Source organism: Babylonia areolata, chromosome 19 (genome assembly GCF_041734735.1).
Source record: "Babylonia areolata isolate BAREFJ2019XMU chromosome 19, ASM4173473v1, whole genome shotgun sequence".
Taxonomy (NCBI): domain Eukaryota; kingdom Metazoa; phylum Mollusca; class Gastropoda; order Neogastropoda; family Buccinidae; genus Babylonia; species Babylonia areolata.
The window spans coordinates 52,429,979-52,445,376 of NC_134894.1; the positions used below are offsets into that span (position 1 = coordinate 52,429,979).

General features: G+C 42.1%; 1 protein-coding gene across 1 annotated transcript in view; it reads right to left on the reverse strand.

Moving 5' to 3' along the window:
- The window catches only part of LOC143293835 (CCR4-NOT transcription complex subunit 9-like), an 87,306-nt gene that overhangs the window by 25,740 nt on the left and 46,168 nt on the right, over positions 1-15,398 (reverse strand). The window contains exon 6 of the mRNA XM_076605121.1: positions 9,720-9,815. Coding sequence (XP_076461236.1) covers positions 9,720-9,815 — 96 coding nt within the window. The remainder of the gene's footprint in view (positions 1-9,719; positions 9,816-15,398) is intronic.

The following is a 15,398-nucleotide window of genomic DNA, read 5'->3' on the forward strand; positions in this document are numbered from 1 at the left end:
AGAAAAATCATTCTGTCCACAACAAAGACAAGCGATTTTTCCAAGGCAGTGGCCACCTCCCGGTAGTTTTCAGTCTACAGAAACTGTCAGATAAACGCTGTATGAAACCGCGTGATCCATTTCAGTATGAAACCAAAGAGACAACCGTCATCGAAAAATTAAGACGCAGAAGAAACAAAAGAACGGCACCAAGGCAGTGACCACCTCCTGGTAGTTTTCAGTCTACAGAAACTGTCAGATAAATGCTGTATGAAACCGCGTGATCCATTTCAGTATGAAACCAAAGAGAACCGTCATCGAAAAATTAAGACGGGGAAGAAACAAAAGAACAGCACCGAACAGGATGCAAGCTATTCAGCCCCCATGGTGGAATACCGACACAGAGAGAGCCTGGATAGAAAAACATGCGGCTGTCAAACTTTGGCAAAAAGAAAGAACAAAACCATCTCCGGACAAAAATATTGAAACAAAAATGAAAGAAAAAACTAAACAGTTTGAAACCATTGCTCAAGAGGCCAAAAATGACAAGTGGAAACAGTTTTGCGAGGCACTCAGTTATGACTCAACATTGACAGAGTTCTGGCAATTTTATCGTCGCATGGAAGGGAAAACGTGCACAACAACAACCCCAGACATGGTAGACACTGACGGAACCAAGCTTAAGACAAACGAAGAAAAAGGATCCGCACTGCTCAAACGTTTCATACAACAGAGCGATCAAAGAAACTTAGATGAGAAAAAGAAATATGTTGAGGAGTTAAACCAAACCCTTATGCAGACTGGACCTGATGACGACTTGACAATAGATGATCTAAATGAAGCAATAGCTAAATGCAAGAAAGAATCGGCTCCTGGCCCAGACACAGTTCGCTACTCGGACATCAAGGAGCTATCGGAAGAAGACAGAAGCAAACTTTTCAATCTGCATCAAAACAGTTTCCACAATGGACATGTGCCAGACGACTGGACACACAGCTTCTTAAAACCCATACCAAAACCAGGAAAGGACCATCATTAGGTAAGTGGCTACCGGATCCTAACCATGCAAAACATTGCTGGAAAGCTCATGGAACGCATGATAACCAGGAAACTTGCAAGGGATCTTGAACACAGGCACATTCTCCCTTCAAATCAAGGTGGTTACAGCACAGGCAAGTCCACATGGGAAAATGCAGCTGCTTTTGCATATGAGGTGTATGAAGGATTTCAAAGGAAAGAAGAAACACCAGCAGTAGCAATCGACCTTGAAGATGCCTACAATAAAGTCCAGTTTGCACACCTCATGGAGCTGCTACTAAGGTATGGAGTAAGTTTGACACTGACAAGATGGATAGCAGCAGCGCTTCAGGAAAGAACCGTTGTCCTACGCCTTGGAGACTGGATGTCTGCACCTTCTAAACTATCCATGGGACTGCCACAAGGGTCTCCGCTCTCTCCTGTCCTCTACAATGTCTACACGAAGGGCCTTGCAGACTTAAACAACAATGGAATAGCTCGGGTGCTTACTCTTGCGGATGATGGCCTGGTCTTCAAAACTTCGAAAGATGCGCAGGAAAGAACTAAAGCCGTCCAGAAACAACTAAACAATATTGCTCAATGGTGCAAAGACACAGGATCTTCCATCAATCCAGCTAAAGCCCAAATGTTGCTGTGCACCCTCAACAACAGAACCGCGAGCAAATCACCACCTTCTGTGTCATTCGATGGGATTCAGACTGAGAAAACTGAATGCCTACGCTACCTAGGAATACACTTCGACAGGATGCTGACCTTCAGAAAACATACGGAAAATACTGTTCTCAAATGCAAAAAGGGCCTTTCAGTCTTAAAGGCAATGGCAACCAAAGGTATTGAACAACGCCACCTCTTCCTGCAAAACCAATCACTCGTCCTCAGTGTGATCGACTACGGACTTGGGCTAACAACACCGTCTCAAAGCAACCTCTTAAAATTAGAAAGAGTTCAAAATGAAGCTATGAGGCTGATCCTTGGAACAACAAAAGACACGCCCACAGAAACCATGCGATACCTGCTTGACCTTCCTTCAGTGCAGGCCAGAAACAAGTTAGAACAGGTCAAGACCTACTTCAAAGCATTAGAAAACCCTCAAAACCCACTGCATGACGCAGTCAAAGAACCAAAAGGCAGCCGTCTAGGACGAGGAAGATCATGGATGGGGCTAGCAGAAGACACAATCCAGCTAGTATGCCAACTACAAGACCTGAAAGAAACAAAAGAATGGGAGAAAAACCCCGAAAACCTCAACCATCCATTCAACACAGCCATTTCACCCACTCTAGGAAGACACTGTCGGGAATGGCCAGAGGGCAAAACTGATGCGGAAGTGAAGCTACTCATAGAAGAAAACAGTAAAGAAGAGGACATCATCATATACACAGATGGCTCAGTCACCAAAGACCAATCCGGTTGGGGATTCACTGCGAAACAAAATGGAAAAACAGTTAGGGAAGAGAATGCTGCCTACAAAGTCACAACCTCCAGCCTAACGATGGAAGTTGAAGCTGTGACACATGCCCTCCAGTGGCTATCGTCCATCCATACGCTCGGAAACCAACATGCCATGATTCTAACCGACTCAATGAACCTCATACAGAAAATTGAAAACGGAATGGGAAGCCCAGAGTGGCATAAGGCAATGCGCAACTTTCAGATTAAAAAACTCACATGGTCATACTGCCCGGGACATGCAGGAGTTAAGGGAAATGAGCGAGCTGACAGACTTGCTGGTAAGGCAACAACAACGAGCGGCCTACATCTAGGAAAATCGGAAATCCTCAGAAAAGTCAAAGAATATCAAAAAGAACAGGTACAAGGCCATCACACCATCGATCGCCTCAAAGAAATAAAAGCAGAGAGAGGGAGCGGCCGTAAGTCTACCATGAAAGGCAGAGCACAATGCTTTGCAAATCAAACAAATATCGGCATCATTTCCAAACCAACACTGCGCAAATTTCTTCAAAACGGAACAGTCTCTGTGGGCTTTTCCAAATACAACAGACTAAGCAACAAACTAGACGCCACGTTCTTGGCATCAGAGATCTTTTCCCATCCCTCTTGCGGCCAATCAGTGGCAGCCTCTGTGCGTGTGTGTTTGTGTGTATGTGTGGGTCTGTGTTTTTGAGTGCGTTTGTGCATGCGTGAGAGTGTAAGTGTACACAAGTGTCAGGAGAGTTCTGTGCATGTGTGTGTGTGTGTGTGTGTGTGAGGGGGAGGTGGGGGTGCAGGGAGGAGGTGGGGTAGAGGAAGAGGTATGTGAGTGTATGCATGCCTACACTGTGGGAGCAACAGGATATTGGAACGTATATATTATATATTTATTTGTATATATGTGTGTGGGGTTGGGGGTGGGAGATATGGGCGTGTGTGTGTGTGCTTGTACAAGTAAGCGTTCATCTGTGTGTGTGTGTGTGTGTGTGCGTGTTTGTGTGTGTGTGTGTGTGTGTGTGTGTGTGTGCGCCGTGGAAGCTGCGATACATAGACTAGAAATGAGTGTGTGGAGGAGGGGGGTAGAGGAGGTGCAGGGTAATGTGTGTGTGTGTGTGTGTGTGTGTGTGTGTGTGTGTGTGTGTGTTGGAGCTCATGTACGTTTATATGTATTTGACTGTGCTTTCATATCTGTGAAACTGCGTGTTTGGTGCATATCTGTTATGCATGTGTGGGTGTATGTGTGAATGTGTGTCTTCATGTTTTACATTTATTTGCTTATTTATCATCATTGTTGTCTTATTTATTTATTTATTTATTATTATTATTATTATTTTATTATCATTTTCATTACTACTACCTTTTTTTATATCATAATTATTATTTATTTATTTATGTAAGCTTATCTATATATTTTTTTTTTCTCAAGGCCTGACTAAGCGCCTTGGGTTATGCTGCTGGTCAGGCATCTGCTTGGCAGATGTGGTGTAGCGTATATGGATTTGTCCAAATGCAGTGATGCCTCCTTGAGCTACTGAAACTGAAACTGTGACACGCTGCTGCGTGTAAGGGAACAGGTAGGTGAGTCCAGTGTTTTGATATCTCACTTCAACTCACTCTATCATGATTTACAACCTTACAATGAACACGGACCAGTCAGCAGACAAGGCTCAGTCCGCAAGGAAACGCGGAAAGCAAGGTGGGGCCTTTCAAAGTTACGCCAATGAAGTTTTCGCTCACCTCTACCCAGTATGTTCCTGTCCAGCGTCAGATCTCTACCCAACAAAACTGACAAACTCACATGTAACATTCAGATGAGAGACTACAAAGAGTGTTCTGTGCTTTGTTTCACTGAAACATGGCCAAACCCGGACATCCCTGACAGCGCCGTTCAACCACCAGGCTTCACTGTACACAGAGCTGACCGTACTGCTGACTCAGGCAAGCAAAGGCGTGGCGGTGTGTGTTTCTTCATGAACACACGCTGGTGCTCTGATGTCAAAGTGCTACTGCGTGCCTGCTTCCCTGACGTGTCGTTCCTAACCATCCAGTGCCGACCCTTCCATCTCCCACGCGAAATTCCCTCAGTGATGCTGATCACTGTGTACATCCATCCCACAGCAAACCTCTACACTGCACTTGGTCTACTAGTAGAAGAAATTAGCAAGTGCAAGAACAGTTGGCCTGACTCCACCATCATCGTTGCTGGTGATTTCAACAAAGCCAGCCTCAAGAAAGAAACGCTGAAGCTGTACCAGCAAGTGGACTGTTCAACACGTGGTTACAAGACCCTCAACTACTGCTACACTTCCATCAAGGTGTACCACTCGATCGCTGTGCACTTTTGGGACAGTCCGACCACAGCATGATATATTTGGTGCCGGTCTACAAACAAAAACTGAAAGCTGAAAAACCAGTCATGAAAACTGTAAAACAATGGTCGGCCCCTGCCTCAGAGACCTTGCAGGACTGTTTCCAATATACAGACTGGAATTTTTTTAAGGACTCTGCCAGGGACTTAAATGAATATACTGACACAGTGTGTGATTATATTTCATTCTGTTAAAGTGTGTGCATTCCATCAAAAAGTATCAAAATATTTTCAAACGACAAAATTTGGGGCAATGGGGCTGTTAGGCAAAAACTAAAGGAAAAAGAGAGAGCTTTTCATGAAACTGATGATAGAATAGTCCACAATAAGGCAAAAAGAAGTGCTGAAAAATGCATTAAGAAGGCAAAGTTTTTATATCGGGAAAAAATAGAAGAAAACCTGTCTACAAACAACTCTAGGAATGTATGGACCGGACTGCAGAACATCACTGATTATAAAATGAACCACCAGACAGTCGACAGCACTGACAGACCTCTTCCAGACAAACTCAACACATTCTACTCCAGATTCGACAAACCATTGTCTACTTCTGACGTGGCTGCACCCAAAATCACCCCCACTCCCCCTTTCATGGTCCAAGAGAATGAAGTCAGACACCACTTCAGTTGTCTGAAAATGAGAAAAGCCGCTGGCCCAAGCCTTTTAGGAAGTGTGCAGTCCAACTATCTAGTGTCTTCACTGACATATTTAACATGTCCCTTCAGTCTTGTGTGGTGTCACAGTGCTTTAAGAAAAGCACAGCCTAGCTGTCTTAATGATTATCATCCTGTAGTCGTAGTAAAAACATCTGAACGCTTGATTCTACAATTCCTAAAAACCTACATTCCTCCATCTTTTGATCCCTTTCAGTTCGCCTATAGAGCTAACAGATCAGTTGAAGATGCCATTAGCACAGGTCTCTACCATGTCCTCAGACATCTCGAAAATCCTAACAGCTATGCCAGGAACCTTTTTACTGAGTACAGCTCTGTGTTCAACACAATAGTGCCATCAAAACTGTATTTTAAACTGAAAGACCTCTCGCTGCCTGAATCAATTTGTGCATGGATCCTAAATTTTCTAAGATGCAGACTGCAAGTTGTTTGAGTTGGTGACCTCACCTCCTCCACATGCATTCTCAACATAGGCACCCCACAGGGATGTTTTCTATCCCCACTGTTGTACTCACTATTCACACATGACTGCAACTCAAAATGAATGTAACACCATGGTCAAGTTTGCCGATGATACTACTCTAGAAGGGCTGATTACGAACAGTGATTAGTCAAAACATAGGGAAGAAGTACTGGAACTTGTCAGCTGGTGTGATCAAAACAACTTAGAATTCAATGCATCAAAAGCAAAAGAATTCATTTTAGATTTAAGAAAGACCAGATCTGACCCCTTACCACTTGTATTTAAAGACAAGCAAGTACAGATCATCAGCAACTTTAAATTTCTCAGACTGATCATTTCCAACGATTTGAAATGGGAGAAAAATACGGAAAAATTGTTAAGAAAGCACAACAGCACCTGTACTTTCTTCAGTGCCTCAAAAAGTTTAGAATTAAAAAAAAGAAATCATGGTTGATTACTACCAAGCAGTCACTGAAAGTGTGCTAATCTTTGCTATTACTGTTTGGTACGGAAACATTTCCAAGGCAGAAGTTGCAGCCCTTAACAGAATCGTAAAAACTGCCACCAAGATTACGGGGGCTGACCTACCTTCTCTAGTAGACATACGTCATAAGCGGCTACTCAAAAAAGAGAAATCAATCAGCCAGGATGAATCACATCCAGCTTTTGGGATTTTCGAGATGCTCCCCTCTGGTCGATGGTACTGAAGTATAAGGACGAAAACCAATCGCTTCACCAATGGCTTTTTCCCCAAAGTAGTCGATGCCCTGTCTCTCGAACAAATCCAGTATGATATATAGAATTGTGTAATCAACAACCATCTACCTGAAGATCTAGTCATTAGCCCCATCCACATGCAATATGCAGCTTCTGTTCAAGTGTGTGTGTGTGTGTGTGTGTGTGTGTGCATGTTTGAGTATGCACAAGTTTTTATACTGATATGCACTTGTATGTATACTAATTTCTACTGTATCTGTGTTTGTGTATGATTTATGTTCTTATCTTGTTATGTACCATCCCCCCCCCCCCCCCACCAACCACCACCACCACCACCCAATATTCCGTGACCCCGGTACACTTGGTAATAAAGACATATTCCATTCTATTCTTCTATTCTAATCATAAAGCAGACAGGCACATTGTTAATACCCATATTGAGTTTTTCACATTATAAATTTTTTCTCTATAATTAAGCTTATAATGCATTACTTAAAAGTAAAAAAAAAAAAGTTCAGTTACATCTTATATATTTATACTTGTATAAAAAAAAATAACTTTATTTCCTATCTTGTGTTTGTCAAAATAACTTAACTTTATTTCCTATCTTGTGTGTGTCTATGTGTGTCTGTGTATGTTGGTCACAGTTAGGTGTATTTCCTTTCATTTAACAAAAGCAAGCGCAAGTTAGAAATAATTTGTTTTCCCTTTGTGACTTTAATTTTGAAAAAAATAAGTGAAAAAAATATAAATAAACAATGTGAAATCCAACACAACTTTGTGTGGTCTATATCTTTATGTTGGGAGGTGCACATGACTTTTGTTTTGCAAATGATTTTTTGTGTGTTTTGATTCAATTATTGTAGTAAGTGTGTGTCACAAGTGAGTCTTGAAGGCCTTGCCTGTCATTTTTACAAGTATAATCAGACAACAAGCATGTGATTTCCAGCTGTATTTTGTTTGTTTTCTTACTTGTTGTCATTCTGTGAAGGTGAAAATAAAGCTGTTTAATGCATAAAAATTATCTTCAATTTGAAATACCTGAATAGTTATCTAGATTCAAAATACTTGGAGGGGAGGGGGCACATGGGGGGGGGGGGGGGGGGCAGGAGCCCAAATCTACAAATCTAGAATCCACATTCATTTTCCTTTAAAAAACAACAACAACAACAAAAAACCACATTCACTTTCGTTCTGTATCTTCAATGGGTTTTATGCTTGAATTTAAAAAAATATTATTACCCATGAAACCTTAAAATTCCATGGCAAGGGGAGAGCACTTTAAAAAAACACACCAAAAAAACCAACAAAATTATGTGACACTGAAAGGGTTAATAATAAAAAAAAATCTTTGGTGGACTGGTTCTTTGCAGAGGAATGTATGTCTGCAGAGAGGTGAGGTGAGGAGCCAGAAGACTGAGTGGTGCATTGCCTGAGAAGCAGATCGTGGAAGAAGTGCTGCTGCTAGGTGAGGTTGTCAGTGGCTGATAGAGGCTATTTGCATAAAGCCTGCAGGAAGGCAGCAAGGCTCACTGAGAATGAGAAAGAACTACCGGCGGCTGTCAGCATGGGGGCTTGGAATGCCTTGCTGTGGGAGGACCAAGGGAAGTAATAGCTTCACAAACCACGTGGGTTGAAAAAGCGGAGTTGCATCCCATGGCGCCGAAATGTCAAGTGAGCACATAACCTTTTGTGTAATGCCTTCCTCCCTGTATAAAAGGAGGGAGTGTCAAGATGGTTGCCATGGTTGCATGCCACCATACCTGTCATGAGCCAGTTACAAGGCCACGAGTGCTGGCCGGCCCAAGTGAGGTAATAGTTGCATGCCTTGGTGCTGTGGTTGTTGGCAAGGGAATGTGTGCTTTGTGCTTAGCACGTCCCCTAGTGAACCACCTTCCTCCCTGAACAGAGGGAGGGCATCCCTACCCAAGCATGGCCTGCGTGAGGTCCAAGACAGAAGAGGCATGCTGCATGAGAGGTCCCTGCATAGCGTGTCACAGATGTCATGGGGGCAGGGGTCAAGTCCATTGACTTGCAGTGGGATGTGCAACCTCTGTTGCAAAACAGTGGTCAGACATAGGGTATGGTTCCTCTTGAGTGGACTAACTGTCAGACTTTCTCAGGATGGCCAGAGCACTGCAAAGTGGCAGGCTCGAGTACTCCTTTTTTCATCCAATGTTTGAATACAAGCATGCACTAGAAAAAAAAACAAACAACAACCCAACTATAGTGCCTATATCTGTTGGCGAAAAAACATGAGTAATGTGTTGACCAACCTTTGTGAGAAATATGATGTTTAAGGCTGTGTCAGGGGCGTTGCAGGAAGAAATGGAGATTTGTAAACCAACCTGTGTGGTGAGTTGGTAGAGCTGAAGCAGTGGTACTGACACAGCCCTGAACAAGGGGATTGCATGTGTGCCAATCAAGTTTGATTTGGGCTTACTTTTGGCCCAATTATCCAAATGATCAACAAAGTCTTCTGTCCTGTTTGAAAACATGGTAACATTTAAAAACAGGAAGTCAATGAGAGGGAAAAAAAGGAGAAAAAGTGATAAAACTTTATATAAAAAGCCGCAAATGTAAACAGGTTAGGAAACCAAAAATTGCTGTCAGAAAAGAGGATGCTATTAGCCGCACCTACTTTCAATTTCTCAGCATGGGCAGACAGGACAGGATTCCAGACCCCTGCCAGAGTCTGCTTCAGTGAGTCATGGCATAGTATGTCTTATTAAACACATATTAAGGAAGAAGCTGTCAAACACTGCCATCAATTATGATCAAGTAACTTGGAAACAAGTTCTCTTGAGAAATTTCCTTTACATGCTTCTACATCATGAAGTGTCTGCAAGCTTACACGACCTGTTTTTTTCCAGGTTAAGACAGCCTTACATAATGACAATGGGGAAATAAGCAAAGACAGTCGCTTGAACATAACATGAGTATCTTTTCTTTTCTTTTTTTTTTTTGGTGGGGTTTGGGGGGCTTGGGAGGGGGGGGGGTGAAACATGCAACAAACTGGAGCAAAGATAAAAACAAAAATCAAACTCACGGTTTTAGAAAGTTCACTGCCAGACTCCATTATTCTCAAGCACAGGGGGATAATCTCAGTATTCAGCAGGAACTGAATGACCTCCTGTTCATCTGTCTGTAATAGTTTTAAATTCATCAAGTGAAATGGCTTCATAAATCATGGTTCAAATATAGAACAAATGTGTATTTAAAGAACAATATTTTATGAATTCCAATTCTAAAGTCAATAATTCTAATGATTAAAATATATGTACACAAATACATCTGTAAAACTAGGTAAAACAGGGGGGAGAAGGAACCTATGATGTGTAACAAATGCTGAGAGATCAAAAATGTCAGGAATGTTTTTATTCCATGTTTCAGCTAGGTCCTGCACATACGTGCACACACACCAAGACAAATGCTACAAAGGCAGGCCAAAATTTCCTGATGCTGTGGTCCACAAACAAAACATAGAACATGCATGAACTGCACAGCCAGAAACTTGACATGTACATTCTCAATCTTTTATTAACCCTCTGCCCCCTGACAAAAAATCCCAATGGAACTTCTAACTCCTGTGTGAAAGGAAGTAACTCCTCACTGAACTCACACATACCAAACAACAAAAATTCAAATAAAATAAGGTTTTGTTTATTTTGTTGCACAGGACAGCTCACAATGTGCAGAAAACGTCATAGATTTACAAACAAGTAAATTGGGAACACTTTAATTATGAAGAATGATAAAAAAAAATTAAACAATTCTGTTTAAAAATCCAACGTGTTCTGGAAAAAGTCTTAAGCTGTGTGTGTGCATCAAAGATTATGAAAACTGACTCGCATTCAGTGAACTGTTGTGTGTGTGCTCGTTTTTTCATTCTCTAAGTACTCAGCTACAAATCAAGATACCTCATAACAGTTGCCTATGATTGAAGGCATGTCTAATCAATCATGCTCAGCCATTTTTGTCCAAAAAAAATCATCAACTTTAAAAATTGATAGCTCAGAAAGTTCTCAACCGATCCACTTGCTTCAAACTTCAAAATGGCAGCAGTGAAAGGAAGTAACAAATGTGCTTGTGCTCTCGGTGCAATATGAGAATGCTAAAAGCAAAAGTAAAGGTAAATGAACACTGTGTTTAGCGGGCCATACTGGGCAGTTCATGGACTGAATTGGGAAAACTTCTGGCAAACCATGTCAGGTGAATCAGGGAGCAAAAGGTTAACCCTTTCTGTGCCAATAAGACATCAGCTGACGTCCCAGACAAGTGCTTCCCCTGTGCAACAAAGACGTCAAATGAAGTCCTACATCTATTCCAATTTCCTTCATCTGAACACAAAAGAACTCTGGACAGTTAACTTTTTTTTCTTCTTTATTGGCTGCCCCATCGTCTGCACAGTTTCAGTGGCATTACTCACATGCCGCTCAGTCAGAGTACGCCATACTTGCATTTGTCTGTCTCAGTCCCAGTGCAAGCAGTCCACAGAGAACTGTCGATGTAAGGTTGCCAGGAGGCCACACACCAGAGGAGTCCCCGCACTGCTGCTGAGTCATTTCAGTGGTGTTTGGTAGTGCCTGTTCTGATTTAACGTACTCAGGACACCACCTACTAAGCCTCCTACTGATGACAATAATGGCTTAGTCGCAGAGCCAGACTGAGTGAGCATCTCCCCCAGAGTGGAGACCACCACCATGTCCTTCCAATGGCAGTCCTCCATGAATCTGCCAACACTGAAGACCTTGACAAGACTCACCCCAAGCATGGAAGTGAAGGGGTATTGAAACTGTGGTCACCATGAGAGCAGGGCATGAAAGGTCACATAATTTGGGGCTTTTTAACATAATTTTTCATTTTGATGATGAAGAGGGGGGGGGGGGGAGAAAGAGGAGGACAATGCTGCTGTGAAGGTCCATTCAGGTATGGAACTACGTGACAAGGCTGTACCCTACCCTTCCTGTCATATCCCAGTGTCAACCAGGCCAGAGAGATACAGATACTTGCAGTGTTGGTCAGGAAATTAGAGCAACACACCCAACATGCATTCATGATGTGGACGATTCTCAACTGTGTGGTCCCAGTCTTCATATTTAAGACCACTCAACTCTGGGTAAAAGCCAGCCGTGGGTTGCAAAACCCACCTCTGCTGGGATTTGAACCAGCGTCCTCCCAGCCATCAGTTTGTGATGCTAACCACTTTGCCACAGCGGCTGGTGCTAGACAGTTACCTTGATGTGTCTGTAGTATAAAAATACCATTTAAATAAGCATTCATCAGGAGGAAGACCCCTTTCTCAATATTGATTTGCTAATGGGAGCATGTGGACAATGTGTGAAAAAGCAGTTTGCCTCATATGCAAAAAAAGGTTTGAAAACTTTGCCCAGCAAAGACAGTGATCCCAGTCAGCAGATTTACACAACTTTGCAGGTTGTTCGAATGATTATGGACAGGTATAACAATGGAGATGGATCTCTCTTATCTGATGATTCATTAGAACACGGCAGTGATGAAACAGACAGCAACATTCGATGGTTGTTCAGACATGTTATCAAAGCATACACTATTTCTGAGCGAGTGACAGTGACTGACAGTGAATATTTCTGAGCAAGTGACAGTGACTGACAGTGAATACAGTGCACATAGTGCACAAAGGGGGTTGGAGAGGTAGAAGACTGCTGTAAGATTGAAGGCCAGAGGGCATGAAATGAGGCATGACATCAGTGAGTTGTTGCTTTCACTATCTCAGTTCTGTGTCTGCTCGATTTCTCTGCAGCCTTTGACACAAAAGATCATGATGTTCTTCTCAACTGTCTTCATGATACTTTTGGAATCTCTAGCAAAGCACTTAGTGGTTTAAATCTTATATCTCCAAACACACTCAAATGGTGTTCATTTCCAGTAATCATTTTGAATCCAGACCTCTTCCTGTTCCATATGGTGTTCCCAAGGCTCAGTTCTTGGTCAAATATTATTTAGTCTGTACATTGTCCGACATCATCAGACAACATCAATGTGATTTTCACAAGTTTACAGATGACACCCAACTCACTGAAGCTTCTTCCCCAAATTCTTTTGCCATCCTCTGTGCATTGTTGCTGTGAAGGAGTGGATGCTGACAAACAAGCTTGACACTCTGGACAAAGGGCCCCAATCGGGGCCCTACTGTCTACAAGTACAACCATTTCAGATGAAGGGCACTGATCGGGTCTTTAGTTAGTTTTGAATTTTTGGAGTTGTACCTAATTTCCATAATGACGTTATGAGCTAAGAGTATCTTAACTCACTCAGTACGGCCAGTCCTCTCTTCTCCTCTACACAGACCCCTCAGATGTCCAGTGGGTTTATGAATGACCCAACCTTTAGCTTCCGTCGTAAGAATTGTGGTATTCTTTGTCAACATTCACCTCTTCAGTATAAGAGCCTTCCTCTTGCAATATTTTCATGATGGTAATTGGGGTGAAACGCTGTTGACGTCATCTCTTTTGCCGTTCGTATGGAGAGAGTTAACTGACCTTTCCGTTCCCCACTGTGACCAATAAATGCAGTGTGTGTTGCTGATGATCGTAAGCAGGAGAGTTATTTTTGCGGTGACTGGTTCATATGAACAGTGCATGTCAACAATAGCATCTGATCCAGTTTCGTCTCAGTCACAAGGCAAACAACAGCATCAGACGAAGGGGCCCAATCTTGGCTATATAACATTATGAATTTTATCTCTTTCAAACTCTTTGTGCTTTCCTGGATTCATTTACCAGTCATCAGTGTTCATGATCAGATGACTGACTTTTTTGTACAGGAGGCTAACTGGCATGTACAGCAAACACTTTACAATAGCTGCCCTAGCTGCAATCTAGAGTGAGTTTCATGGAAGAGCTACCCTTTCTTAAGGGGGAAGTTGTTTAGTGACACAAAACTTGAATGCTTAGTTTCTGAGTACATGACTGACCTTGCTGTAAGTTGACTGAACCCACGTTTGTCATTGTCAGGACAGTATTCACTTATATATCTGCAAGAGTTGTGACTGTTGATAATGACAAATGTCAGTTCAATCAACATAAAAGATGAATCATACAATCAAAAACTGTGTAGTCAAGTTTTGTGACATCAAAGAACCCATTTCAAAACACTCAATCAGCCCACAAGTCAATTGGACCAACAAAAATTGCTGTGCATGCCCATTTGCTTCCTCTTCAAACATGTCTGTCATGTGATCAGTGACAACAATTGTGAAAAAAAAACATGTTTCCCAGCTTGCACTTCCAACACTGGATTTAATGAAAATCATAGAATTATTGCCTTTTGTCCAAATTACAGCAGTAAGTGACAGCAATAGTTCTCTGACGTCCACAGCCATGCCCCCTTCAAGGTCCTCTGGCTAGCATTCGACCTATCATCTTACACCACTTCTCTCCCTCTCCTCCCCCTTCCCAAACTATATACACACACTCGCCCCTCTCTCTGTTGGTCCACTCAGAAATGCTGTCTGCTTTGATAGATGGACTGAACAAGCATCAAATGTTGCTGTCAGTTTTATCAATGTTGTCGTCACCTTCAAGTTCAAACGAATCAGACATGAGAGATCCTTCTCCATCTTTCTACCTATCCTTAATCACTTGCACAGCCTTCAAAGTTGTTTAATCCTTTCAGCCCTTTAAGGTCTACTGCCTATGGCAGTGTGCAATCCTCTCTGCCTGGCATGTTTTGGCCTGGCTGCATCAACAGGAAGGGGTGCTTCACTTCAGGCACAAATTTATAGCAACCACTCAACAAATAGCTACCGAACTTCACATAATGACTGAAACTGATATGACTTTGATATAAGTTGCTGAAGTCTCAAGACGAGGGATGCACTAGTTTTCTTGTAACTTAAAATCAAAAACAGAAATACTAATAGTAAAATGACAGCTTCTGTTGATGTTGAAGGTTGTGGGCTATCTTCTTGATTGAAACGTCTGCCACTTTGTCTAGACCGGTTGTTAATTTCATCTCCTTCACTTTCCCAAGAAATATCAGATGAATTCTTTAACAAATCATCATTATGTGGGGGTGAATTCGCTGCAAGAGTCTATCATAATTTCACTCAGCACTTACTGCACAGTAAGTCTTTGATGTTTTACCATATCGATGCGAAAAAACGGATAAAAAACACACTAATCGTTTGATTTTCAAAGTGAAACTTTGTGTGCAAGTGAGGAAGGAAGTTAAGTTGGAGTTACTTCCCTTACATAGCAGTTTAATGCATAGTAATGAGCTGACGAACTGGTTTAAATATACGGGTTTCTTCGCCTGCCTGTCAGGGGACTCAGGAGGAGAACAGCGATCAGCGGCACACAGGGTTGAATGAGTTAAATCCACAGTCATTGTTGGATCAAGTTTCCAACACCATTTCTGCACATGAGGCAAACCCCTTTTCTACAATAGCTCTATGTGGTCAATTTGGCAAATCATCATTGAGAAGAAAAGGGTCTTCTTCCACTTGACGTATGCTAAATTAAATACAATTTTATTATTCACATGCATCAAACCATTCAGTGTATGCTAATGTTAACTGAACCAAACTCCAATGAAGGAAAAATAGATACAGGACATCAGTGGTTGTCTCATTGTCACTGGGTAAGCTCTTTGTGTAGGACATCAGGTGACATCTTACTGGCATGAAACAGGAAAGAAAGGAACACACATACAGATATCATATAAACGGAAAGAAAATGACAGAGAA